The 22,928-nt window shown below is 42.8% G+C and overlaps 1 protein-coding gene, 1 long non-coding RNA gene and 1 other non-coding gene across 3 annotated transcripts in view; 1 reads left to right on the top strand and 2 right to left on the bottom strand.

Moving 5' to 3' along the window:
- The window catches only part of IGFBP7 (insulin like growth factor binding protein 7), an 87,123-nt gene extending 65,453 nt beyond the window's left edge, over nt 1–21,670 (bottom strand). The window contains exon 1 of the mRNA XM_017513259.1: nt 20,866–21,670. Coding sequence (XP_017368748.1) covers nt 20,866–21,340 — 475 coding nt within the window. The 5' untranslated portion in view covers nt 21,341–21,670. The remainder of the gene's footprint in view (nt 1–20,865) is intronic.
- On the bottom strand, nt 17,117–17,224 carry LOC119468774. The gene has a single exon (XR_005197533.1). It is a non-coding gene; the product is annotated as a small nucleolar RNA U13 (small nucleolar RNA).
- Nucleotides 20,847–22,928, top strand: part of LOC119468769 — a 90,226-nt gene continuing 88,144 nt past the window's right edge. Inside the window, exon 1 of the long non-coding RNA XR_005197528.1 lies at nt 20,847–20,959. This is a non-coding gene — a long non-coding RNA (uncharacterized LOC119468769). The remainder of the gene's footprint in view (nt 20,960–22,928) is intronic.

The raw sequence follows: 22,928 nt of genomic DNA, 5'->3' as shown, positions 1-22,928 counted from the left end.
CACATACAAACAACAATGAAATATCCCCAGAGCACTCAATTTTATTCAAACTGACTGAACATTTAATTTGTTCCTCATAAAGTTCTTATGCTCTTCAGTGATAGAGGTTTTATCTTTAGAATACATGTGAGAAGACTGGGCATGGTGGCTCAGGCTTGTAATCCTAGCACTTTGGGAGGCCGAGGCGGGCAGATCACATGAGATCAGGAGTTCGAGATGAACCTGGCCAATGTAGTGAAACCCCATCTCTACTAAAAATACAACAACAACAAAAAATTAGCCAGGCGTGGTGGTGTACGCCTATAATCCTAGCTACTTGCTTGAACCTGGGAGGCAGAGGTTGCTGTGAGCCGAGATTGCACCACTGCACACTCCAGCCTGGGCAACAGAACAAGACTTCATCTCAAAAAATAAAACAAAACAAACATGTGAGAGCAACAGTTTATTTGATTACCTTTTCTAGTTTACTTAACATTTTTCACAGAAAATGAGATGCTACATTGATTATTTTATTCAGCAGAGCTCATAGATCCAGGCTCTTTGGGAGCTGGATCACCTGTAATTAACCAAGCTGATGACGAGAACCTGGGGGATAATTTTATCATGCTATATTAGACAACTGCCACTGCCAACACCTGGAATTTAAGTTGCTTTAATTTACCAAAACAACAGCCTTACAGTCTCTGGATATGTTTCTTCAAAAACACATACATGGTTTAACAAAACAAGCAAAAGCATACGCACTTCCACACGCCGGTAATGACCAGAGTATCTGGAGATTGTGGAAATGCAGAGTATTAACCATGCAGGGAATTTAATGTAGGAGATACAAGATTAGGAATGGAAGATCTATGAATGAATAAATGAGTGAAGCATATTTATGTTTAACAGGTTCTGACCTTCAATTTTAGCTTCCTTTGGATTGAATGTGGGTATATGTGTGTGTGTCCAAGTACATCAACTCACCTGAATTCCTTGTTCCAGCTTTATTCAATTCCCATTAACAGTGGCTCTGCTTGGGCACTTAAACACGCTAAATCTTGGATGCCTAATTTATTAGTATAATGTGAGGATAATAATTTACCACAGGGTTTTTGTGAGGATTCAAAAGGTGATATGCATATGAATATAAGTGAAAATTCTTAGAATCTGCACTGTGCTATTATGATTCCTATCTCCCAGTCAAACACAGGAAAAATTCTGCCTGAAAATCACATGCAGTTTCTCCGTTTTATAAATATATTCTCAGCACTGTTTACTGTATTATCAGGAATACCTGCCCTTACAAAGGATGATTCTTGCTGAATATGCTGGAGATTAAAGGACTTGGGAAAAAGAGAAACAAGGCTTTGCCAGCCTCCTTCAGGACCCAAGGAGGGCTCCAAGGATATGTGTGGTAAAAACGCTGTAAGTGAATTCTTTTCTAGTTTTAGTAAGTGGAGCAGGAAACAGGCTCTCCTTAAGAGGTGGAGAGTAACAGTACATATCAGAAATTAAGGTGAAACAGGCGGTCAAACCATGGTCTCTGTATTATGCAGGGAAATTGCATTTAAAGAGATGCTGAGATTCAACTTGGAGGTATGCCATTGACTGTAGTCAAATAAAATAGTCAAGACCATTTTCTTCGGTGAAAAAATTCTTAAAGACAAAACTCCAAATTTCACAAAGTTTTTCCTGTTTACATCTCAGATGGGTGGCTGCCCTTACAACAAACATTTTCAAGCTACTCTAGTAGGAATGTGGATGCTTTTTATGAATCTCAATTCAATTAGGCACAAAGGAATATTCTTTCCATCTCCCTGTTATTTTGAAATATTTGACCAACCAAATTGGATTTTAAAAAAGAAAACTATTATAGTATACATATCCTTTCTTTCCGCTCTTGCTAGAAGAACTCTTCATGATCTGAGATAGAAACCATGATTCCTGGTAATATTAGATGCAAGCTAGATAACTGGCAGGGTCCCTGGTTTTCTGGCCAGTAACTGCAAATTTTATAAATGGAAACCAGGATGCAGGTGCAACTCTCAATGGTTGCTATGCCATTGAAGATGGATAGTCATGATACAGATCTGATAATTAACAAGTAATGTCTATTGTATTATTGAAATGTTTTGCTTTTGACCTTTTGTTCTTAGGAGATAATGCATTGAATTGTTTAGAAGAGGCCATTTTTAAGCTGGAATCACTAATGCCAATATATATCTATATATAAAATTATATATAAATCTTCCTATCATTTGATCAGTAATTCCAATTTGGGATCTATTCTAAAGAATTAATGCAGAAGAAAGATCTTTATGTCTAAAGATGTGATTTAAAAGGTTATGACCAAAAAGAACAGTAAATTATGGTTCATTCAAATTATTACAAATACTTATAGATTTATAAATAAAATTTATAAAATATTTTAAATACATGGTAGTTATAAATAAAAAATTTGCAAATATATGGACTCCATATTTGCAAATTCACCTGCTTGCTAAATTAAAAGCAAGATGTAAATATGTATGGATAGTATGATCAAAATAATGTCATATGAGCCTAGAAAAAAACTAGAATGGAACACAATAAAAATATTAACAATGATTATCTTCGATTTCAATAAATTCTATAAATTTATCAGTTTTTAATAGCAAAAAAGATCTTTAGTGAAAATAAAGTGAAATTAGCTTACATCCCCAGGACATGCTGAAACTGCACAGCAGCTAAAGTTTAATTAACAAGGATATGTACGTCTAGAAATTGAAATCCAGGCTGGGTGCAATGGCTCATGCCTGTAATCCCAGCACTTTGGGAGGCTGAGGCTGGCGGATCATTTGAGGCCAGAAGTTTGAGATCAGACTGGCCAACATGGTGAAACCCTGTCTCTGCTAAAAATACAAAAATTAGCCAAGTGTGGTGGTGAGCACCTGTAGTCCCAGCTACTAGGAAGGCTGAGGGAGGAGAATTGCTTGAAACTGGGAGGAGGAGGTTGCAGTGAGCTGAGATCACACCTCTGTACTCCAGCCTGGACAACAGAGCAAGACTCATCTCAAATTAAAAAAAAAAAAAAAGAACTTAAAATCCATTGCGATTTGTCCAAAAAGTGAAACTCCTGGCAATGAATTGTTGGAGACTAACTGCCAAACAGTGTTCTCATCGTCTCAATAGGTCATTGCACCCATTAAAAATTTTTTTTGTTACACATTTGCCAAGGAACTAGGTAGAGTGAATTCGCTGCCTGTTTTTCCCTTAGCATTTACTAAGGTATTTAAATATAATCTGTAAGACTCTTTTGGATCAATATTCTCTGCTTAGCTCAATTCTGAACAAACATAAGATTCACTCATCTTCACGCCAGAATGTCACTTTGGGCAAAGAAATAACTAATTCACTTACGTACTACTATACCTCTAGCCATAGTTGCATTATGTATATAAGCTCATAGAGTCTGCAATCAAATTATAATGTATTCACAGGCTACAGATGTGAATGCACCTTTGTTCATTTTTCCCCTTCCAGTAGAAATTGCCCAAAAAATATGCTTCCAATGATTAAAAATGAGGGGTTGAGGGGTGTGTGTGTCTGCATTCTTTGTACCTGTGCATTTATATTGGCTTGGCTTACACAAGGACTCCCTTATTTTGAGTCTAATTGCTTCTTCTTTCTTCCCACACTTTATAAACCACCAGGATAGACTGCAGGTTTCTAAGCTTCTTAGAGTGGGGGCAGCCTTTCTCATGGGACAGATTTCTATCTGACACCCACCACATCATTTACAAAAAGTAGGCACTGGATGTGAGTGACAAGATTATAATTTTTCACTTCCAATGATAGTGAGGATCCAAGTAACCCTGTGTCATTTACTGAGCTAAAAGATGGGTGCATTCTGCAGAGCCAGGGACAGTGACTACTTGCCAAGCGGAAACTGGCAGAGAGATGACAGGTGCAGTTGTGGGGAAGGTGTGGACGGGATGGTGCCTTTGAGGGTGGCTCCATGTGAAGTAAGGGCCACATGAAATGCTCTGCAGCTTGTGGGAAGGCTGCACAGAGAAATGGGAGGAGAAGCCTCCCACAAAACCTTTCTGCCACTCCTATGAAAACTTAATGGACTCTACACTTCTCGCTAACATCTTGTAGGTGGGTTCAGGGCAAAAACAGGCTCATCATGGGATTGTCAAAACAAGGCTAGCTTACATGTTTGTTAAATTGCATCAAGAGCCAGCCAAGAATTATTTCCTAAATACCTGCTCTGTGCCCTGAATGACATTACATGCTTTGAGGCATATAAAGGAAGCATCACCCACACTTGGGTTGTGCCCTGGAAATCCCTGGTAGTTCTTTAATGCTTGTTGCTGAAGCCTTGACCATTTCCAAATACGGCCAATCCTCATTATTTGTGGATACCATATTTGCAAATTCACCTACTTGCTAAAATGTAATTGCCTCCCCTAATCAAATCATTTGCAGACATGCACAGAGCTGCAAACATTTGAGTCGTTGGATGCGCAGGGTTCCACTGAGGTGAACAAGGCACCACTCTGCCCTTCTAGTTTCAGCTCTCACACTATAAACAAGCATCCCTCTTACAATCTGTGTGGTGCCAATTTTTGTGCTTTCTGATGGTGACTCGGCTGTTTAAAATGGCCCCAAACTTTGCTAAAGTGCTGACTAGTCATTCCTTAAGAGCAAGAAGGCTGTGATATGCCTCATCGAAAATACGTGTGTTAGATAAGCTTCATTCTGGCATGAGCTGCAGTGCTTGCTGTTGGCCATGAGTTCAGTGTTAATGAATCATAATGCATATTAAATAATGTGTCTTTAGGCCATGCGCAGTGGCTCACTCCTGTAATCCCAGCACTTTGGGAGGCTGAGGCAGGCGGATCACCTGAGGTCAGGAGTTTGAGACCAGCCTGACCAACAAGAAGAAACCCCATCTCTACAAAAAATACAAAAGTTAGCCAGGCATGGTGGTGCATGCCTATAGTCCCAGCTACTCTGGAGGCTGAGGCAGGAGAATTGCTTGAACCTAGAAGGTGGAGGTTGCAGTGAGCTGAGATTGTGCCATTGCACTCCAGCCTGGACAACAAGAGTGAAACTCCATCTCAAAAAAAGAAAAAAAAATAATAATGTGTCTTTAAACAGAATCACACATAAAATTATGTATTGATCAGTTGATAAAAATGTTGTGATTGGGGGTTTGCCGGAACCTAACTGTAGGGCCCCTAGGAGCAGTAGTTCAATATTTGCTAATTCAGTGCTTGTGGTGACTTCATAGAACAAAACTTCTGTGAATAATGAGAATGTATTATCCTTGTACCTTCCTCTGCTACTGTTTAACTGAAGGACAAGGTAGACTAGGATTAACCTTTTAAAAAGGTCAATTGTGGACCAAACACTGTGCTAAGCTTTTAAAATACATTAAGTCATGTAACTCTCACAACTACCTTGTGAGGTCGGTAGTATCTTCACTTTCCAGATGAGAAAACTGATGCTCAGAGAAGCTAAGTATATTAACCAAGGCTGCAAAAGCTCCATACCCATTTCCTGGGAAATGACTGGGGGAGAGATGATAAAAAGAAATGGAATGCTGCTGTCAGTCTCAGAGTTTTCGTGACAATAGAGAGTAAGCAGAAGGGGTGATTTGAGAAGAAGATAATCAGAAAGGCCTCAGCCAAGTGACAAGAGATACCTGAGCCGCCTCTCCTTATCAGAGATTCCAGATAGACGACAGAGGTGAGCTTCCATCAGTGTGAAAGTTCCCTTTCCAACAGGGCACATAATAAATCCACTCTTAATTATGCATTTATTTATTCAACAAGGATGTATTGAGTACCTACCATATCCCAAGGATGGTTCAGACATTGGAGATTCAGTAGTGAACAAATAGATAAAATGCACTGGGCTCATGGAACGTATGTTCCAGTGAAATAATTGAAAGATTAGATCATGTGGCTTTAGGTGAATACTTTTCTGAATGTATTGGGATACCATTTAAAAAATACCAACAATACTGACATGTTTCCATTCTCTCTTATTCAAATAAAAGCTCTGAAATAGCCAAGAAGATAAGAAGTAGCCAAACCATTTATGCTGCCTGCGCTGTATTGGGTTTATCATGTTTTCTAGGTAGGGCTTACACTTCCTATGGCACACTAGATCTTCTCAAAAGTCCCCTGTTGTGAAACACTAGATGCTGGATAAAATGAGCAAAAACTGGCCTGTTATTAATTATCCCAAGGGAATGAAGCCTCCCAAAAAGTGACTTGACATCTTTTCAGAACAATAGTTCTGAACTGGGACTGGACATTAAGTCATCTGGAAAGTTTTAAAAAGTTCTGCTGCCCAGGTCACATCCAAACAAATTAAATCAGAATCCTGGAGTGGAACTTAGGCATCAGCATTCTGTAAAGCTCCCCAGGTGATTCTGATGCACAGCCAAGGTGGAGAACCACTGCTTTAGAAGGTGATAGAGTGCACAGGATGTGGAGAGCCAGTAGTCGCAATGTTTTGCCAATTTCACTCAATATTGCTGGCACTGGTGGATCTGAAAAGTTATCCAACTTCTTAAACCTCCTCTCCATACCTTCATTTCTTTGCTAATCACTCCACACCGGAAGGTGGACATTATCACTTCTTAGACAGTGGCAATGAACCAACCTAAGTGGGTACCTTTCTGAGTCTAAATACATCTGTTTATAGTTGAATGTTTTGATTTTTAAAATGATTTTTAAAAAATGAGTTTCTGCTAAGTTGAGGCTACATGTATAAGCCAAAGAAGAGACACATGAATTGCAGCCAAAGACTATTATTTCCAACAATAAGACTCTAAAAGCCAAAGATAATACTCAATGTGTACCTAAAGGGCACGAATTATGCTCTTTTTCTGCCAAACTCTGTGATTTTGGTTCACATTTATCTCTGGAGCCAGTACTTCAATTTCCCCCACCCATGAACCATCCAACAAAAATTATTGAATATTTCCTATGTATAAAATGCTGGTAGAATATCCAGGGAAAGGAGAGTCTAGTGATTACTAAATGTGAGTGACCTCTGAATCCAAAATGATAGTATATCTAAAAGGTACTGTTAAAAAATAATGTGAGTGACAATGAGCTTGAAGATGGAAATATTCTATGCTGCAAAGCAAAGCATGCTCTCTGGCCAGCATCCTGGGTAGTTCCCTTTAGACTGTCTGCATTTGGCCTCTGGGATATCTCAAGAGATGGGCAGAACTCCCTGTTCTAGAATCCTTGAAGAGCAAGTTGGAAGTTCCCAGGAATTTTCTTTTTAAGAACACTATCCTATTACTGTGTTTGCATAGGTCTGAACATAGGTTTCAAATCAAACCTGGAACACATGAGGCAGTATTGTGTTTAGGCGGGTCAAAATAAGATACCAGCAAGGCATTTATCTATTAATTCATACTTGGTTCTATAATGCTAATAATGATAAAAATGGAAATGAAACAGCATTTAGTGAAACCCCACTGTATACCAGGTTCCAATGTTTTTCATGTATTACCTTACTTAACTTCCCCAAACTCTAAGTATAATAACATTGTTATTATACCTGTCTTGCAGGTAAAAAAAAATCATGAAGGAGGTTAGGGTCACACAAATAGTTAAGTGGCAGAGTGAGGATTTGACCCAGGTGGTGTGACTCCAAAGTTCGTCTCCTTAACCGCTCTGCTATATTTCCTCTTGTATACCACCCAATCTTGGCTTTTGGGTGACCCGGCACAAAGAGTTGAAAGAACTGGTAGGGACAGCCCTGGGGTAAGCACTGGAGACTGTTCGAGCCCACAGTCACATGGGGTTGTAGCTATCTCTCCTACACCTTGGGCTTGCCCTAAAAAGGGTGATAGGTTTGGGGCTGATATATGGGGTTAGATTATGAGCCTAAGACATGTGAAAAACTTCATCCCAAGGGAGTGTCAAGAAAAAAAGGGCTGACCTTGGATGTCATGGACTGAGCTGGCTGACTTTCAGGGGTGGCATGTCAAGTTTTTGCTTATTTGCTCTCTCATGGCAAATGTCAGGTATGGCTCCTAAGTCCAGGGATGGAGTTAGGAGTAGTGGATCGAGCAGGACGCAACCATTTATAAAGTTACTGGCCAAGCTCTGTAACTAAGAAAGCGTTGAGGGGTGGGTGGAGAAAGAAAATCCCATTTCTTTGAGTTCAGTCAGACAAGAAAAAGGGGCAGCATGTAGTAACAGGCCAGGCCGAATGAGTGTAAAGAAAGAGGCCTCAGATGAGGGGACATCGGGAGGTGGGAAAGATGGATGAACTGCTCACTTTGCCACATTGCAACTGGGTCCAGAACAGGCCTGCCCTGCCCTGCCCTGCCATTTATTTTCTAGTGAACCAAAGGCCCAGCGGTGCAGAAAGAGCCAAGTAAGTCAGATCAACTTTTCCGTCCTGCTCTGAGGCTCTGATCTGAGACAGAACAGAGACAGGGCTCTGGCTCCAAAGTCCTGGCCTATCAAATATCTGGCGGCATCTTGATCTCTGCCCCAGCCTGCCCTCTCCCACTGAGCTGAGCATTTCTACTAAGCAGCCTTGCTGCATGGGTCTCTCATCTCCCCTTCTCTCTCAGAGAGCATTTCTGCACAAGCATTTCATTCCCCATTAAACGCTCTATGGCTTCCTGGGGAGGGGTCCTTTGGAAGCCAGGGGTGCAGTGTAATTACTGTATCTGCTATTGAAATTCACTTTTGGATTTCTGTTCCCTGAGCAGAAAGTTCTGAAAGCTCCCATGGAGAAGGAGCAGGCTTTGAATCCTGCAAGTCTGGGCTACCCTAAAAAATTCCTGAAGGCTCATTTCTGTGTGGTCTCTTTCAAAACCTTCTGCATGTTCCAGGAGATCTATTTCTTGATAATTTTTTCTCCCTTGCTTGGGGTCAGGCCAGAAGAGAGCAGAACAGATGTCAGATCTAAAGCTTTCCCAATTCAACCACTTGACCACTGGCCCACTAATCTGTGGTAATGTAAATGAAATTTCCTTTGAGCATTTCTTATTCAGAGAAAAAGACAAACCTCTGTAGAAGCTGGAGACTTCCAGAAAAACAACATGAAAGAACAGGATGATTGGAGTCAGCTGCCCTTCTGCCTGTAAGAATATGAAAGCCCTCTTTTTTTTTTCTCCTTCTCCCTCAGAAAGTCTAAATGGATTATGCTTAAGTTCTCAAACCCCTGCATGAATTTTCCTTCTGCAAGTTGTCACCTGGCTGACAAAAATATGCACGTTTCAAAAAAAAAAAAAAAGAAAAAGAAAAAGAAAAAAAGTGCAAATTCCTTCCAGAGAGTAGCCCTAGGTCATAGTTTGGTTGTGGACTAAATATTATTCAAACTGGGAAAATTGATGGTGGGGCAGTGCTCGGGTCAGGGGTCAAGGTCAACACTCAGGGTTAAACCTCAGGTGAAAGCAAATACTTGAGCATGTCTGACAGTTATCTTAGTGATTCTTTTCCTCTACCCTACTCAGTTACTAGAAAGGCCTGGAAAATGGTCAAACAGCACATGCAAACATTATGCTCCAAGAGATCTTTCTTGGACTATTATTCATGCCAGCAGCCTCAAGCACACTGGCTGATCCTTCAAGAGCCTCTTGATTGCAACTGAAGGGTTGGGCTCTAAGATTTCTCTTTTTTTGAGACAGGGTCTCCTTCTGCCATCCAGGCTGGAGTGCAGTGGCACAATCATAGCTCACTGCAGTCTTGACCTTCTGAGGTGAAGGTGATCCTCACACCTCAGCCTCTCAAGTAGCTAGGAATACAGGTACACCACCAAGCCCAGCTAATTTTTTAATTCTTTTTTTTGGTAGAGATGGAGTCTCACATTGTGTTGCCACGGTTGGTCTTGAACTCCTGGCCTCAAGTGATCCTCTGCATCAGCCTCCCAAAGCACTGGGATTACAGGCATGAGCCACCTTCCCTGCCAGGCTCTAAGATTTCTTTTTTGTTTTTGAGGCAGGGTCTCACTCTGTCATCTAGGCTGGAGTGCAGTGGCACCATCATAGCTTCCTGTAGCCTTGGTGTCTATGCTTGAGCAACCCTCTCACCTCAGCCTCCCGAGTAGCTCGGACTACAGGTGCTTCCCACCATACCTGGCTAATTACAAATTTTATTTTTATTTTTAGAGATGAGGTCTCGCTATGTTGCCCAGGCTGGTTGTTAGATATAGTGAACTCCAAGTTTCTCTTCAAAGAATCAGAGTGTCAGTATGTTCAGCTCTCTTGTTCTTTAATTCTCCATATTAAAGTTTAACTTCCTGGTTCTCTTTACCCCTTGCCTCTAGTTTTGGTCAACAACTTTCCCACCAGTTCTAATCGTTCACATTTGTTCCCCTGGTCACTTGCTCTGACCTAAGTCACCCCTAGTCACCTGCTCTGATCTGTTCCATAACCATCCTTCCCGCCAAACTACCCACCCCATCACTCTGTCTCATACCCCTGCTCTTTTTAAAATAGCCAATCAGAATTAGCTTAGACTGTGTGGTCCAACCCTAGTCAATAGGGGAATGACACAGCAGTAGAGGCTACCTGTGTCAGGAATAAGAACCTTTTCCCCTCCCTTGTCTAGGTGTGTGCTTGCCATTGTCCATCTGTGAAGATACACCCTACTATAGAAGTAAATTGCCTTGCTGAGAAAATTTATATTCCAGTGCTACTTTCTTTGTGGCACTGAAAATTTACATATAACACTGGTCTTGAACTCCTGAGCTCAAGCTATCCTCCCATGTTGGCCTCCCAAAGTACTGGGATTACAAACAAAAGCCACTGTGCCTGACCAGGCATGAAGATTTCTAATCTGGCCATGGAAGGACTAATGTTAGCCACCTCAGAGACATTCATTCATTTTAAGAAATACCATCTTTCATTGAATGACATTTTTTTTTACAAGGCACACCATATGTACCATAAAAAGCCATCTCAACTCTGACATAAACTTTGTTATCATGATGTTTATTTTATGCTAATGAAAGAGCTTTTTAAAATCTATTTAGACCCAAATATATCATAGATCCTCCTTGCTCCTTTATGAAAAACAAAATATAAGCAAAATAAATTCAGGAAAGTCTTCCTAAAACTTTTTCACACGTAAGAGTTTGACTTTTCTGAATCTCTTTGGCTAGAAACTTCTTATTTTGAAATAATTCCGAGTTTATAAAAAAGAAAGATAGCATAGAGTGTCGATGCTGCTGGCCTATGCACCACACTTTGAACAGCAAGGCTGTAGTAGAAAACCTAGATTAAGTACCAGAATTGCTATTTACCAGCTGTGTGATGTCTGACCTGCAGTGTCTTTATTTGGGATTTGGGATAATAATTCCCCTTATCTTCCAGGGTTGTTGTGAGTAGCAAATGAGGAAAATCCGCAGAAGCCCTTAGCAAATGTGAAGTACTTCACAAGTTGTCATTATCACTCACTACAAAGCATGATGCAGATGCAGTCCTTGCCCCCAAGGCATTTACAGTCTGGTTAATAATTCTTTACAGTTCTCTGGTGCCGCATAGCCCGCATAGTTTACACAGTGCTTTCAGATGTTATGTAATTTGACCTTCTCAATAATCCTGTGAAGGTAGGAAATTGTACCTTCATTTATGATACACATTCTCCTGAAGCTTTGAGGGGGTTGTTTTTTCACAGTGGCCGAGCCTACTTTGAATCTGTTGGGTTGGTCTTGGCCTTGACAGTGCTCTTTACTGTGGGAACTTCATACCGTGTGAATGGGGCTTTGTCAACACAGGGTTCCTAGGTCTGTTTCACCTGAAATGAACCTTTCTTATTTTCAGACACAAAGCTTCTCTGCAATTCTGGTCTCCTTTTGAGACCAGCGGCCCCTCCCTGGAGTCCCTGGACTGCTCCTCTCCCTGGTAACCCTTTCCCTGGTAGGGACATTGACTGGGGGTTGGAGGTGAGGCTTACTGTTAGCTCCTGCTGTTTCTAATTAACCTTGCCCTGCTATCCTCTGTAAAACAGTAAAGGCAATTCAATACATTAGCTTTCTCAAAAGGGCCATATCATTTTGCCATTAATCCATCTTGAGAGAAAATAGAACTATTTAACATGTCAATTTTAAGTAAAAAACAAAACAAAACAAACATTTTTTTCCCTCATTATCACCCTGGCTTTTTTCTTCTGATCTCATTTTCTCTCAGAGGCCTGGTGGAGGGGAGGGTCTGGATTGACCTGGAAAAGCCATAAGCAGGAGTCTGGGGGAAGGTTCCCTTGGACATTTCTAGTCCTCCACTGCTACCTGACCCATAAAAGACTCACTGGGAAATCTCTGAAATTGCCTGAAATAAGTGGGCTTATTAATTCTCATACAGCCAAGTCTCCTTCCATTTCAAAACTTTCTAATTGTGCCAGTCCTAAATTTCAAAAAAAGGTTACACTCATATTCCCTGGCTTAAAAGTTCTTTTGATGATAATTCAGGGTTCCCCAGCTGCTAAAAACAAGATGCTATTTGTCTAACAATGAAAAACACAGATGAGGTCAGATCTTTTGTGGGGTAGGGGTGGCTTGAGGTAAAGGAAGCATCATAATCTCATCCACTGCGGGGAGGAATTTTGAATCAGGGAAGCTGGCTGGCCTTGGACTCCATCCAAGGGTATTCTGTCACTGAACTATCCAAGAGAGCCTTATAAGGCGGTTTCTTCTAGAAGGCCGGTCTACTGTGGACCCCGAGGGCAGGCTCTAGGGACAGGATGGAAATCGTATTTCAGGATGTTAATAAATGCCTGCTCAGCTTAATCATTCCACCTCAGAGCTGTGTAGTTTGAAAGATTTAAAAATTATAAAATCTTCCCCCAGACATGGCCCCTCCCCCTCAAGTTATTTCTCAGCTCTCCTAAAAAGTCTCTTGACTTCTGCCTGAACATGGTATCCTATTCAACAGTTTTTACTGGAAAGTTCTTCCTGATGTATCATCTAAACGTGCCTTGTGGCTATTTAATTCCAGGCCTTTAATGCCATCCTCCTGAAGAAATGTATTAAGAGAAAAATTTGACAGGCACCTTCCATTTAATAACTAACTCCCAAACGATGAAGAAACATTAACTTGTTCTTCAGATTGCTTTCCTCTGAAAGAATCCTAAGTCCTGTAAGACCCCACTTTCTGCCCTTCAGTTTTCAAATCTTTCTTAAAATGCAGTGATTGAAACTGGACAAAGTGATAATAAAGAATCAGCAATTCACTCAACATTCTTGAAATTTCTGTGCCAAGAAGGACAGCTGAGGCCAGAAAAATTTTTAAAGCATTTCTATTGGACTGGAGCAGACTCTTAGGGGATGTGACTTTTTCTGTTTCTGATCTGAAAGCAGACATAAAGAGTGATAGGGACTTGAGGGGGAAGAGACTCCTGAAATAAGCAAGTGGTGGTAATTTGGAGGCAGGACCGGCTAATAAAGCGAGTGAGGTGAGGGCAATTTCTGAGCAGTCATTGAGTAACGGAAAGCTCCTTAAGGGCTTTTCACCCCCAAGTGGCAAGCAGCTTGCCACAGCAGGCTGGGAACCCGGAGTCGACAACGCTTCTAAGATGTAAGAGGGAAACAGGTCTTGGGAAGGAGTGTAGACATCTGTTGCTGGGATTACAGTAACAGCTTCCTTACGGGAGTCTCTGACTGCAGTTCTCACCTCCTTCCAATCCATTCTCCCAATAGATGCCAACAAAGCTTTCCTAAAAGCACAAATCCAGCACCATCACTCAGCGGCTCCTGCTGCTCTGCGGCAGCGTCTCAGCTCCTTACGGGGTCACAGGCCCTCACCTGTCACTGGGCTCTGCCACGTGGCCAGCTGCCTCCGTCTCCCCAGGCAGTCCCACCAAACCACATGCAAGTCCTTCTGCTGGCTACGCTCTGGTCATCTTTCTCTTAAAAATATTTTTAACTGATAAGTGAAAACTGTATATATTTATGGTATACAACATGATGTTCTGATATATGTAGACATTTTGGAATGGCTAAATCAGGCTGTTTAACATATGCATTACCTCACAGTTTTTTTTTCTGGTGTGTGGTAACACTTAAAGTCTATCTTAAAACTTTTTATTTTTTTGAGACAGGTCTTGCTCTGTCACTCAGCCTAGAGTGCAATGGTATGATCATGGCTCACTGCAGATTTGACCTTCTGGGCTCCAGTAATCCTCCCGCCTCAGCCTCCCAAATAGCTGGGACTACAGGTGTGCGCCACCACACCCAGCTAATTATTTGATTTTTTATAGAGATGAGGTCTCACTATGTTGGCCAGGCTGGCAATTTTCAGGTATATAATATATTGTTATTAATTATAGTCACCATGAGGGAAAATAGATCTCCTGAGCTTATGTCTGCTTTCTAACCAAAATTGTGTGTCCTCTGACCAGCATCTCCCCAGTCCCATCCCCTGCCCCCAACCCTATCCCTGGTAACTGCTGTTCTATTTTCTATTTCCATGAGTTTGACTTTTTTAGATTCCATATATAAGTGAGATCACGTAGCATTTGTCTTTGCCTGGCTTTTTTTTTTTTTTTTTTNTTTTTTTTACTTTATGTAATGTCTTTCTGGTCCCCTCGTGTTGTGGCAAATGACAATATTTCCTTCTTTTTAAAGGCTGAATAGTATTCTACTGTATATATACAGTGTTTTCTTCTTATCTCCCATCTAACTACTGCAACCTCTATGCTAGCTCTCCTCCAGCCAATTCTTTCTTATCCCTATCTCAGTCAGGACATCCTTCTTCCACTAAGTGATTTCTGGCTCTTCCTCCAGAAATCTGGGTCTCCTCCTCAGGCTCTCTGACAGTCCTCATGGTACTACTGTGTTACTTTAATGAAGTATTACACTGACTTGTACTCCCCCAAGATAAACCAGACAATTAACGACTTCATTTAATTTGAAACCCCTTTGTTTTAACTTTCAATGAAGTTCATAAATTTACTGAAGGATAGTAGCAGAACATGGGCATTTAAGTGATATATTACCAACATAAAAATGAGTCTAATGAGTCTAAAATGAGCTTCTCAAAGAATAGAGGTTTAAAATTCATCAAATAAAATGAGTTCCTGAAAATCAAAATCTATACTGAAGCGTTTTCCATGTACAAAGCAGTTTGTTGCTCTGGATCTAATTCTACTCAGCAAGGGGATGTGGAGATGTTGGAATTTGGGGGGAAAAGTTACCATTCAATGTTGGAGTTCAGGATTGCTGATGATAGACAGGAAGGCAAGTCAATGTCAGATGAATTCCCTGGCCTAGACTTTAGGAAGGCAGAAGATGCCAGAGGAAAAGAGAACAGATGGACAGGAGAGTGACTTTCCTGTATTTCCAAATGGGAAAGTACTTTCTTCAGAGGATTCCTTTGTTAACATTTACTTATCTTTTTGAGATGAAGTCTTGCTCTGTTGCCAGGCTGTAGTGCAGTGGCACAATCTTGGCTCATTGCAACCTCCACTTCCTGGGTTGAAGTGATTCTCCTGCCTCAGCCTGCTAAGTAGCTGGGATTACAGGCACCTGCCACTACCCCAGCTAATTTTTGTATTTATAATAGAGACAGGGTTTCATCATGTTGGCCAGGATGGTCTCGATCTCTTGACCTCATGATCTGCCCACCTCTGCCTCCCAAAGTGCTGGGGTTACAGGTGTGAGCCACCACGCTTGGCCTCCTTTGTTAATCAACAAATCTTTATGAGGTGCCCAACTATTAGCCAGACACTGTGTTGATGAGGAATTATAAAATGAAATCCTTCTTTTACGATGCTTACAGTCTAGTGGGGAAGACAGACATTCAAATAGTCCTTTTGAGACGGTTGGGGAAGGTCTATTCTAGCCACACTTTTTTCCACTCAGGGCCTATGGCCTTGCTGTTCCTTTTGCTAAAATCCTCCCAAGCGTTCTTAGCATAGCTCCGCTCATCTTAAAACTGCTCATTCATATCGAGTCTCTATCCGATTTCTCTGTTGTACACCCTTCACAGCATATACACATTGTGTGAAAATGTCTGTTTCCTTGTTTCTGTAGATCTTATTCAAGGCTCCTTACCCTGAGATTAGGAGAGTGCCTAGCCAATTCATAGGTTCATTCATTCATTGATTCATGGATTAGACATGTGTTTAAAGTGCATACTGTGACATGGTAAGCCCCATAAAACTGCATACCTCAACCATACCTCGGCTTTCTGTTGAAACTGCTCTCTGTAACCCCCAATGTGACAGGCAAGCAGTCCAAACCCATGCCATCTTGGCCCCTGCAACTTGTAATAAGTAATTAAGGTCTGTGATTTCCACCCTACCCAGACAATGTGTAAACAAATGCTTATCTTGACTTTTGTGAACCACTTAAGTAACAATCAGAATGTCAAAAGTCCCCTGGCCCTCGGAATGTCTGGAGCCCCTCACCCTCATCTCCCCCCAGGAGGTGATTTACCGAATCCACTAGCCCTCGGAATGTCTGAAGCCCCTCACCCCCGCCCCTCACCCTCACTCCCAAGGTGGTTTTATGGGTATAAAATGTCTTGACACCCTCCTTTCGGGGCCACGGGTTGGAGAGACGCGAGTCCTCCGTGGCTGCCAGCAATAAAGACCCTGCAATTTGGCATACTTTTGTCTTGGTGTTGACTTTCTATGCTCGGGCCAGAACAACAATACTACATACCAGGCACTTATCTAGGTCCTTGGGTCTATATGAGGGAGCAAAATCTCCCTTCCCACCTGGAGCTTTCATGTTGAATAATGACAAAAATTAATGTTCATTGAACGCTTTCTAGGAATAATATTCATGACATTTAATCTTCATGACAACCCTATGAGATAGACATGGTCATAATCCCTATCTTACAAGTGAGAAAAAACGCTGGACAGAGAGGTCAAATAACTTGCTCAAGGCTATAGCTGGGAAATGGTCAAGATTCACACTCAGGGAGTCTGGCTTATGAGCGCCTCATCTTCACTTCTCTGCTATACTGCCTCTTATATACAGATACACAGACAAGTACAATAAATATTAGTTGAAACAATGGCTGGATGCATAGCCCTAGAAGAACAAATACATTATTTTGGCGTCGGGGAAAGTCAGAATGCTTCACAGAGAAAGTGACAGAGCTGATCCTTGAAGGCTAGGTAAGAGTTTGTTTTTTAAATTCTTTTATCTTTCATGTCAGACAGGTAATGTGCCAATGTCATAACAAGGCATACACCTCAAGGGTGACACACCTCACACGTGTATGACCACTCAATCACATGCTTATGAACTATAAAAGGATCATAGGTAAGAGTTCAAAGGATGTAAAGGAAGTGAAGGAGGGTGATTGTGGTGTGTGTGGAGGTGGGAGACATTGCAGGCAGAAGGCACAGCATCTTCAAAGGCATAGAGACATACATGCTGAAGTGTGAACAGCAGACACTCACTGTGGCTAGTGCATAATGGAGGTTGGAGAGAAGAGGTCAAAATAATAGAAGGGAGTTATATTGTGAAGGCCCTGTTATACCCTGCTAGGTAGTCTGAATTTGGTCCTACAGATGCTAAGAAGGGAGACCCTTAAGAATGACATTCTGATTCCCTTGTGAAAATGAATTCTGAGGGAGAAGGGATGGTACCTAATGAGACCAAAACTGCTGAAATGGGATTGCCAAAGAGCGTAGATTTCAAAGACTGGGAACAAAAGGTATAATCAATAATTGGAATAGAGAAGCACCATGTTCTCTTCCAACTATGAAATTTTCTACCTTACCTTCTCTATCACCTTCTTTTTATTAAATGGAATCTTCAAATTCCCCCTTCTGATTACCCATGACTTCAGGGTTGAATGGCACTAAATTCATAATGACAGTTCCAAGATTTGAAATTATTTGCTGATTATCTTTCAGACATATTTTCAAGTAGATGGCTTTGCCTCCTACCAGAGAGGTATGGAAAACAAGCAGACCAAGATCTCTTCCCAGGTAGGTAAGTGGTGATCTTAGAAAAGATGAAGACTGGGATGAGCTCCAGGGCTCCAGGGCAAGTGCTCTGGGAGGTAAGTTTGAACTTGTAAAGATACTTTTTTGTTTTGTTTTATTTTTGAGACAGAGTCTTGCTCCGTCACCCAGGTTGGAAAGCGGTGGTATGATCTTGACTCACCACAACCTCCACCTCCCGGGTTCAAGCGATTCTCCTGCCTCAGCCTCCCAAGTAGCTGGGACTACAGGCGCCCACGACCACGCCAGACTAATTTTTGTATTTTCAGTAGAGACGGGGTTTTGCCATGTTGGCCAGGCTGGTCTCGAACTCCTGACCTCAGATGATCTGCTCGCCTCAGCCTCCCAAAGTGCTGGGATTGTAGGCGTGAGCCACTGCTCCCGGCCCAGATACTTTCTTAATCAGCAATACCAGGTCTGTTTCGTGCATCCGTGGTATATAGCACCTACTACAGTGCTGATTCAAGTTAGCTGCTCAGTAAATGCATGTTAAATGGTACCAAAAGTCCAGAAGGCAGATTGAACCACACCATTGTGGCTGAATCCCACCGTACTGCCCCTCTTGGGCTCCCCCAACTCAAGTTACACACAAGCATAACTCAAGTTTCTTCTGAGAATAGAAAGGACTAGAGGAGCCTAAACAATGCATTTCCTATTCTGTGCAAAGGCCCAGTATGAAATGGCACAGAAGTAAATGACACTCTGTCCAGTTTGCTTCTATAATTGTCAAAACCCATCCAGGAGTCAGAAGAAATATATCAGGGGACATGATAGGAATCACTCTGTTGTCTCTGCTGTGGAAAGATTCTGCTGTGGGAAAGATTTCACATTCTCTTCTGCTCTTTGGCATTCTCCTATAAATGGTCTCTGCCATTTAGACCTCATCTCTCTCAGTTTAGGATGAGAAGAAAAGGCTAATTTAAGTCAAGGTTTCCAGTTTTAGATGCTGTTTTCCCTAACATTTCCCCAGATATAAAGAAAAGCTGGGCTGGAACCCTCAAAGGGTTTGCAGTCTGGAGAGGTACTGAGGAGCTGGGTGTATGAGATAATGAGGTTATGAAATTGGTTCTACATGACTGTCAGTCTCGATATTTTATAATCAGACTCTGTGAGTGTTTGGAGAAGTATGTAGCAGGAGAGAAAAAGAAATATTAACTATAGACTAGAAATTGACTACATTTGAACAATCACCAAGCTAACCTTATGCTCTGATAAGGCAAGTATCTGTCATATTGGAAAAAAAAAAAAAAAAAAAAAAAAAAAAAAAAAAAAAATATGAAAAAAAAAAAAAAAAAAAAAAAAAAAAAAAAAAAAAAAAAAAAAAAAAAAAAAAAAAAAAAAAAAAAAAAAAACTATGGGGAAAGTTCCCTATTGTAATGTTTATAAGAAAATCTCAATATTTGGAATAAATTCTTAAATAATGCACATTTCTCTTTTCATGTGACCGACGAATGAGATCCAAAGTAACAAATAACTGTTTCTATTGGAAACACATACAGATTATTTTGGGCTACAATTCTCTAAGTTTAAGGTGATGATACCATTAATAGTTAATAGTGAGTTACACAATTTAAGGCTTTCAATAGTGAATCCTGAAATTGATGACATACAACTTATTAGTGTGTGGATTTCTGGGAAAAGCTTTAAAGAAAGAATTTGGAAATTCTGGAGAAAGTCTGAACTGTGTTAAAGAAGCAACAGCTTCTGTAATCTCAAAACTGCCTTCTTTCCCTTTTCTACCTTGGCTAGGACCAGGAGCTGCCAACATTGGATGTCTGACTTTCCCTTGAAAATACTGCTGATGGAAAATGTTATTTCAGGCATTAGAGTTAAAATGTCTCTCTCTCTCTCTCTCTCTCTCTCTCTCTCTCTCTCTGTGTGTGTGTGTGTGTGTGTGTGTGTGTTTACAAGTCCAGACTATTTTCTTATTTCATTTACTGCAAGCTTGGACTTGTTTGGAATAAAGTAAACAATCAAACATAATCTCAAAGACATTTCTGCTGAACAGTGCATCCTGGGGACAAATTATGCAAAACAATACAAATCAAAGACACAGGAAGGAAAAACAAAATGGTCAGAAGGTTCACAACAAAGTGCATCACAAAAACATTCTTCAAAAAGTTTGTATTTTACTTTTGTCCACAAATAATTAGCTGGTTAGATTATTGTTTGAGAACCTGTAACTTTTAGTAAGTGGACTATTTTCTTAAATACAAAGAAATCGGGGCTGGCCATAGTGGTTTACGCCTGTAATCCCACCAGCCAGGATTACTTGCGCTCAGGAGTTCGATACCAGCCTAGGCAACATAGGGAAACTCCATCTCTACAAAAGTTACAACAATTATCCAGGCGTGGTGGGCTTGTAGTCCCAGCTACTTGGGAGGCTGAGGTAGGAGGATCCTTTGAGCCCAGGAGGCAGAGGTTGCAGTGAGCCATGATCGCACCACTGCACTTCAGCCTGGGCGACAGAGCAAGCTGTCTCAAAAAGAAAAGAAAGTCTGTCTGGAAGTCCTTACTTTATATTTCATTGTCAAACTCCTTTTCCCCATCTCTTGACTTCACCTCTCTCTACATCTCCAAGCCAAGAAAGAATGAGAAATTGACATCTTTGGGTTTGCAGCTCTTGCGAATTGACTTGACAGATGTTAGCACGAGCTGGGTGCGCTTTGGGGAAGTCTGAGGTCTCGGAAAATCTTTTCTATGTATACACCCGGTCCTACGAGTTCTCACTTTCTTGGCGCACGCACCAAACTCTCAAAATAAAACGACCAAAAAGGATAAGGGGAGGCGTCGCTCACCACTCCCGTCATCCCGCGGCTGCCAACTCTTTCCCTCCCATCTGCCCCCTCGGAGGCCCGCGGGGGAGTCGCGGTGAAAACAGCGCTGCGGCGAGGCCGCCGCGGACGCCCCGTCGGATGTGCCCTTCGCGGGAAGCGCTCGTGCCCACCTTGCTCGCAGGTGCCCTTGCTGACCTGGGTGATGGCCTTCTCCCCGCGGCTCTCGGCCCTCTGGCTGGCGGCGCGCAGCTGGCAGCCGCTGGGGTAGGTGGTGCCGTCGCTGCCGCACACCGGGTAGCGGCTCTTGCACACGCACACGCCGCTCACGCCCGGGCCGCCGGCTGCTGCCCCGGCTTTACCCTTCCGCCTCTTGCGGCTCTTCACGCACTCCATGCCCGGAGCACAGTACCCCCTGCCGGCGCCGCCGCCCCCGCACGGCTCGCCCTCGCCGCGGGCGCACATCGGGCAGCAGCCGCACGCGTCGCGGGTCTCGCCCAGCAGGCAGCCCAGCGGGGGCAGGGGCGGGCAGGCGGCCGGCTCGCAGGGGCCGCAGGTGTCAGAAGAGGAGGAAGAGGAGAGGGGCAGGAGCAGGAGCAGCAGCCCCGCGGAGCCTAGGAGCAGGGCGTGCAGCGACGGCCGCTCCATGGCGGGGCGCGGTGGCAGCGGCGGGAGCGCGAGTGAACCGGGTCTGGCCGGCCAGAGCCTTAAATCTACGCCCCGCCCGGCCCGGCCCCAAGAACCACACCCCGACGCGGGGAGCGCACGGGGGCCCCGCCCGTGCCGCGCTCCCGGGCCTGCCGGGCCTGCGCGCGCGCTCCTGCTGGCGGGGTGTGGGGGTGGGAGACTTGGCGGGACGGGCCCACGGGGCGCTTGGTCTCAGGCCCGCCTCGCCGAGCGCACCCCGCCGGCTCTTGCCCAGTCCCCAGTCCCCAGTCCCCTGACCTGAGCACTCAGGGATCGCCCCGCAGTTCGCGAGCGGCTTCTCCACCCTCTGGTTTCTCGTCGTTTCAGTCCATGTCTTTAAACTTCTTAACAACCACGATTTCGAGAAGACCCAGGGTTTTATCTATTAAATCCTCCGTGGACCAGAGACACGTGAGTGCTCATTACTGTGTGGTTTGGGAAGCTCTTTTAAGAACAAGCTGTTGAAAAACCCCACCTGTGGATTTTGTGCCCACGCTGGCCACAGGCCCGCTGTAGTCTTGGGTGTCAGGCACTGAAAGGACAAATTGTGGCCAACCACCTTCTGGAAGCTTCTAACTGCCTGCACCTCCCTCCCCGTTTCCCCCCCCGGTGGCATTTGACAACACTCTGTGCTTTTTTTGTGTGCTGAGCCAAGTTTTCAGTGAGTACTGGAATCAGTGTGAGAGCTGGCCTGTTTTGAGTTCTTGCTGAGCTGCTGGCCCTCCAGCAAGCCTCTCGGGAGAACGGAGCGCAGCTGAGAGGAACAGGGGTCCCAGCTCCTCCCGTGGTGAAACTGCCACCGAGGCACCTAAAGCGCCCCAGTCTTTACCAGCATTCCGGGAGGTTTTTGATATAAACGAGGGACTCTTCCTCAGTCTTTCTGCAAAGTGCTCTCCAAACTCAACTTGAAAGCCTCTCGTCAGGAACCCTGGCATCTCCAATGCAGACACGAAGTTGCTTTCACTTTTTAACTGAATGGGTAACACTGCAGCGTGCATTATTCTGCACGTCACATTGTGGTTCCTTTGTGTTCTTTTTTCTTAGCATAAATCCAGGGATTTATAGGATTGCTGACTGAAAGCCAGCAGTTCAGTTCATAATCCCATCAGCAATGTAAAGAACTCATTTTCAACAGACTTTTACAAGGTTAGTTATTGTAAACTTTTCGAAAATTAAATGACCACAAAATCGGGGGGTGGAGAGTGGGAAATACCCTCCAATCCAGAAAAACCTAGCATGGCTTTTCGGTCTCTTCTTCGTGTGTTATAGACAAGTGGAGCATTTTTTCCCCCCAGAGGTCATAGTTGACCTGACTGTTGTTTAAAAAACAGTGACAACTCTTTAGAGCAGAGTTTTCCTAAATATTTTTGCGTTTGTTCCGTCCTGAGAGATGGAGTTTACATGACCCAGTATACACTCTGAAAAGGAAACAAATGCAGAGTGCAATCTATTTCCTATTCAATTTCTTTTTCTTTCTTTCTTTCTTTTTTTTTTTTTTTTTCCTATTCAATTTCTTTTTCTTTCTTTCTTTCTTTTTTTTTTTTTTTTT

Source organism: Cebus imitator, unplaced genomic scaffold, assembly GCF_001604975.1.
Source record: "Cebus imitator isolate Cc_AM_T3 unplaced genomic scaffold, Cebus_imitator-1.0 Scaffold490, whole genome shotgun sequence".
In the NCBI taxonomy this organism is placed as follows: domain Eukaryota; kingdom Metazoa; phylum Chordata; class Mammalia; order Primates; family Cebidae; genus Cebus; species Cebus imitator.
The sequence above is the reverse complement of the archived record's forward strand: the minus strand, read 5'-3'. Positions and strand labels throughout refer to the sequence as shown.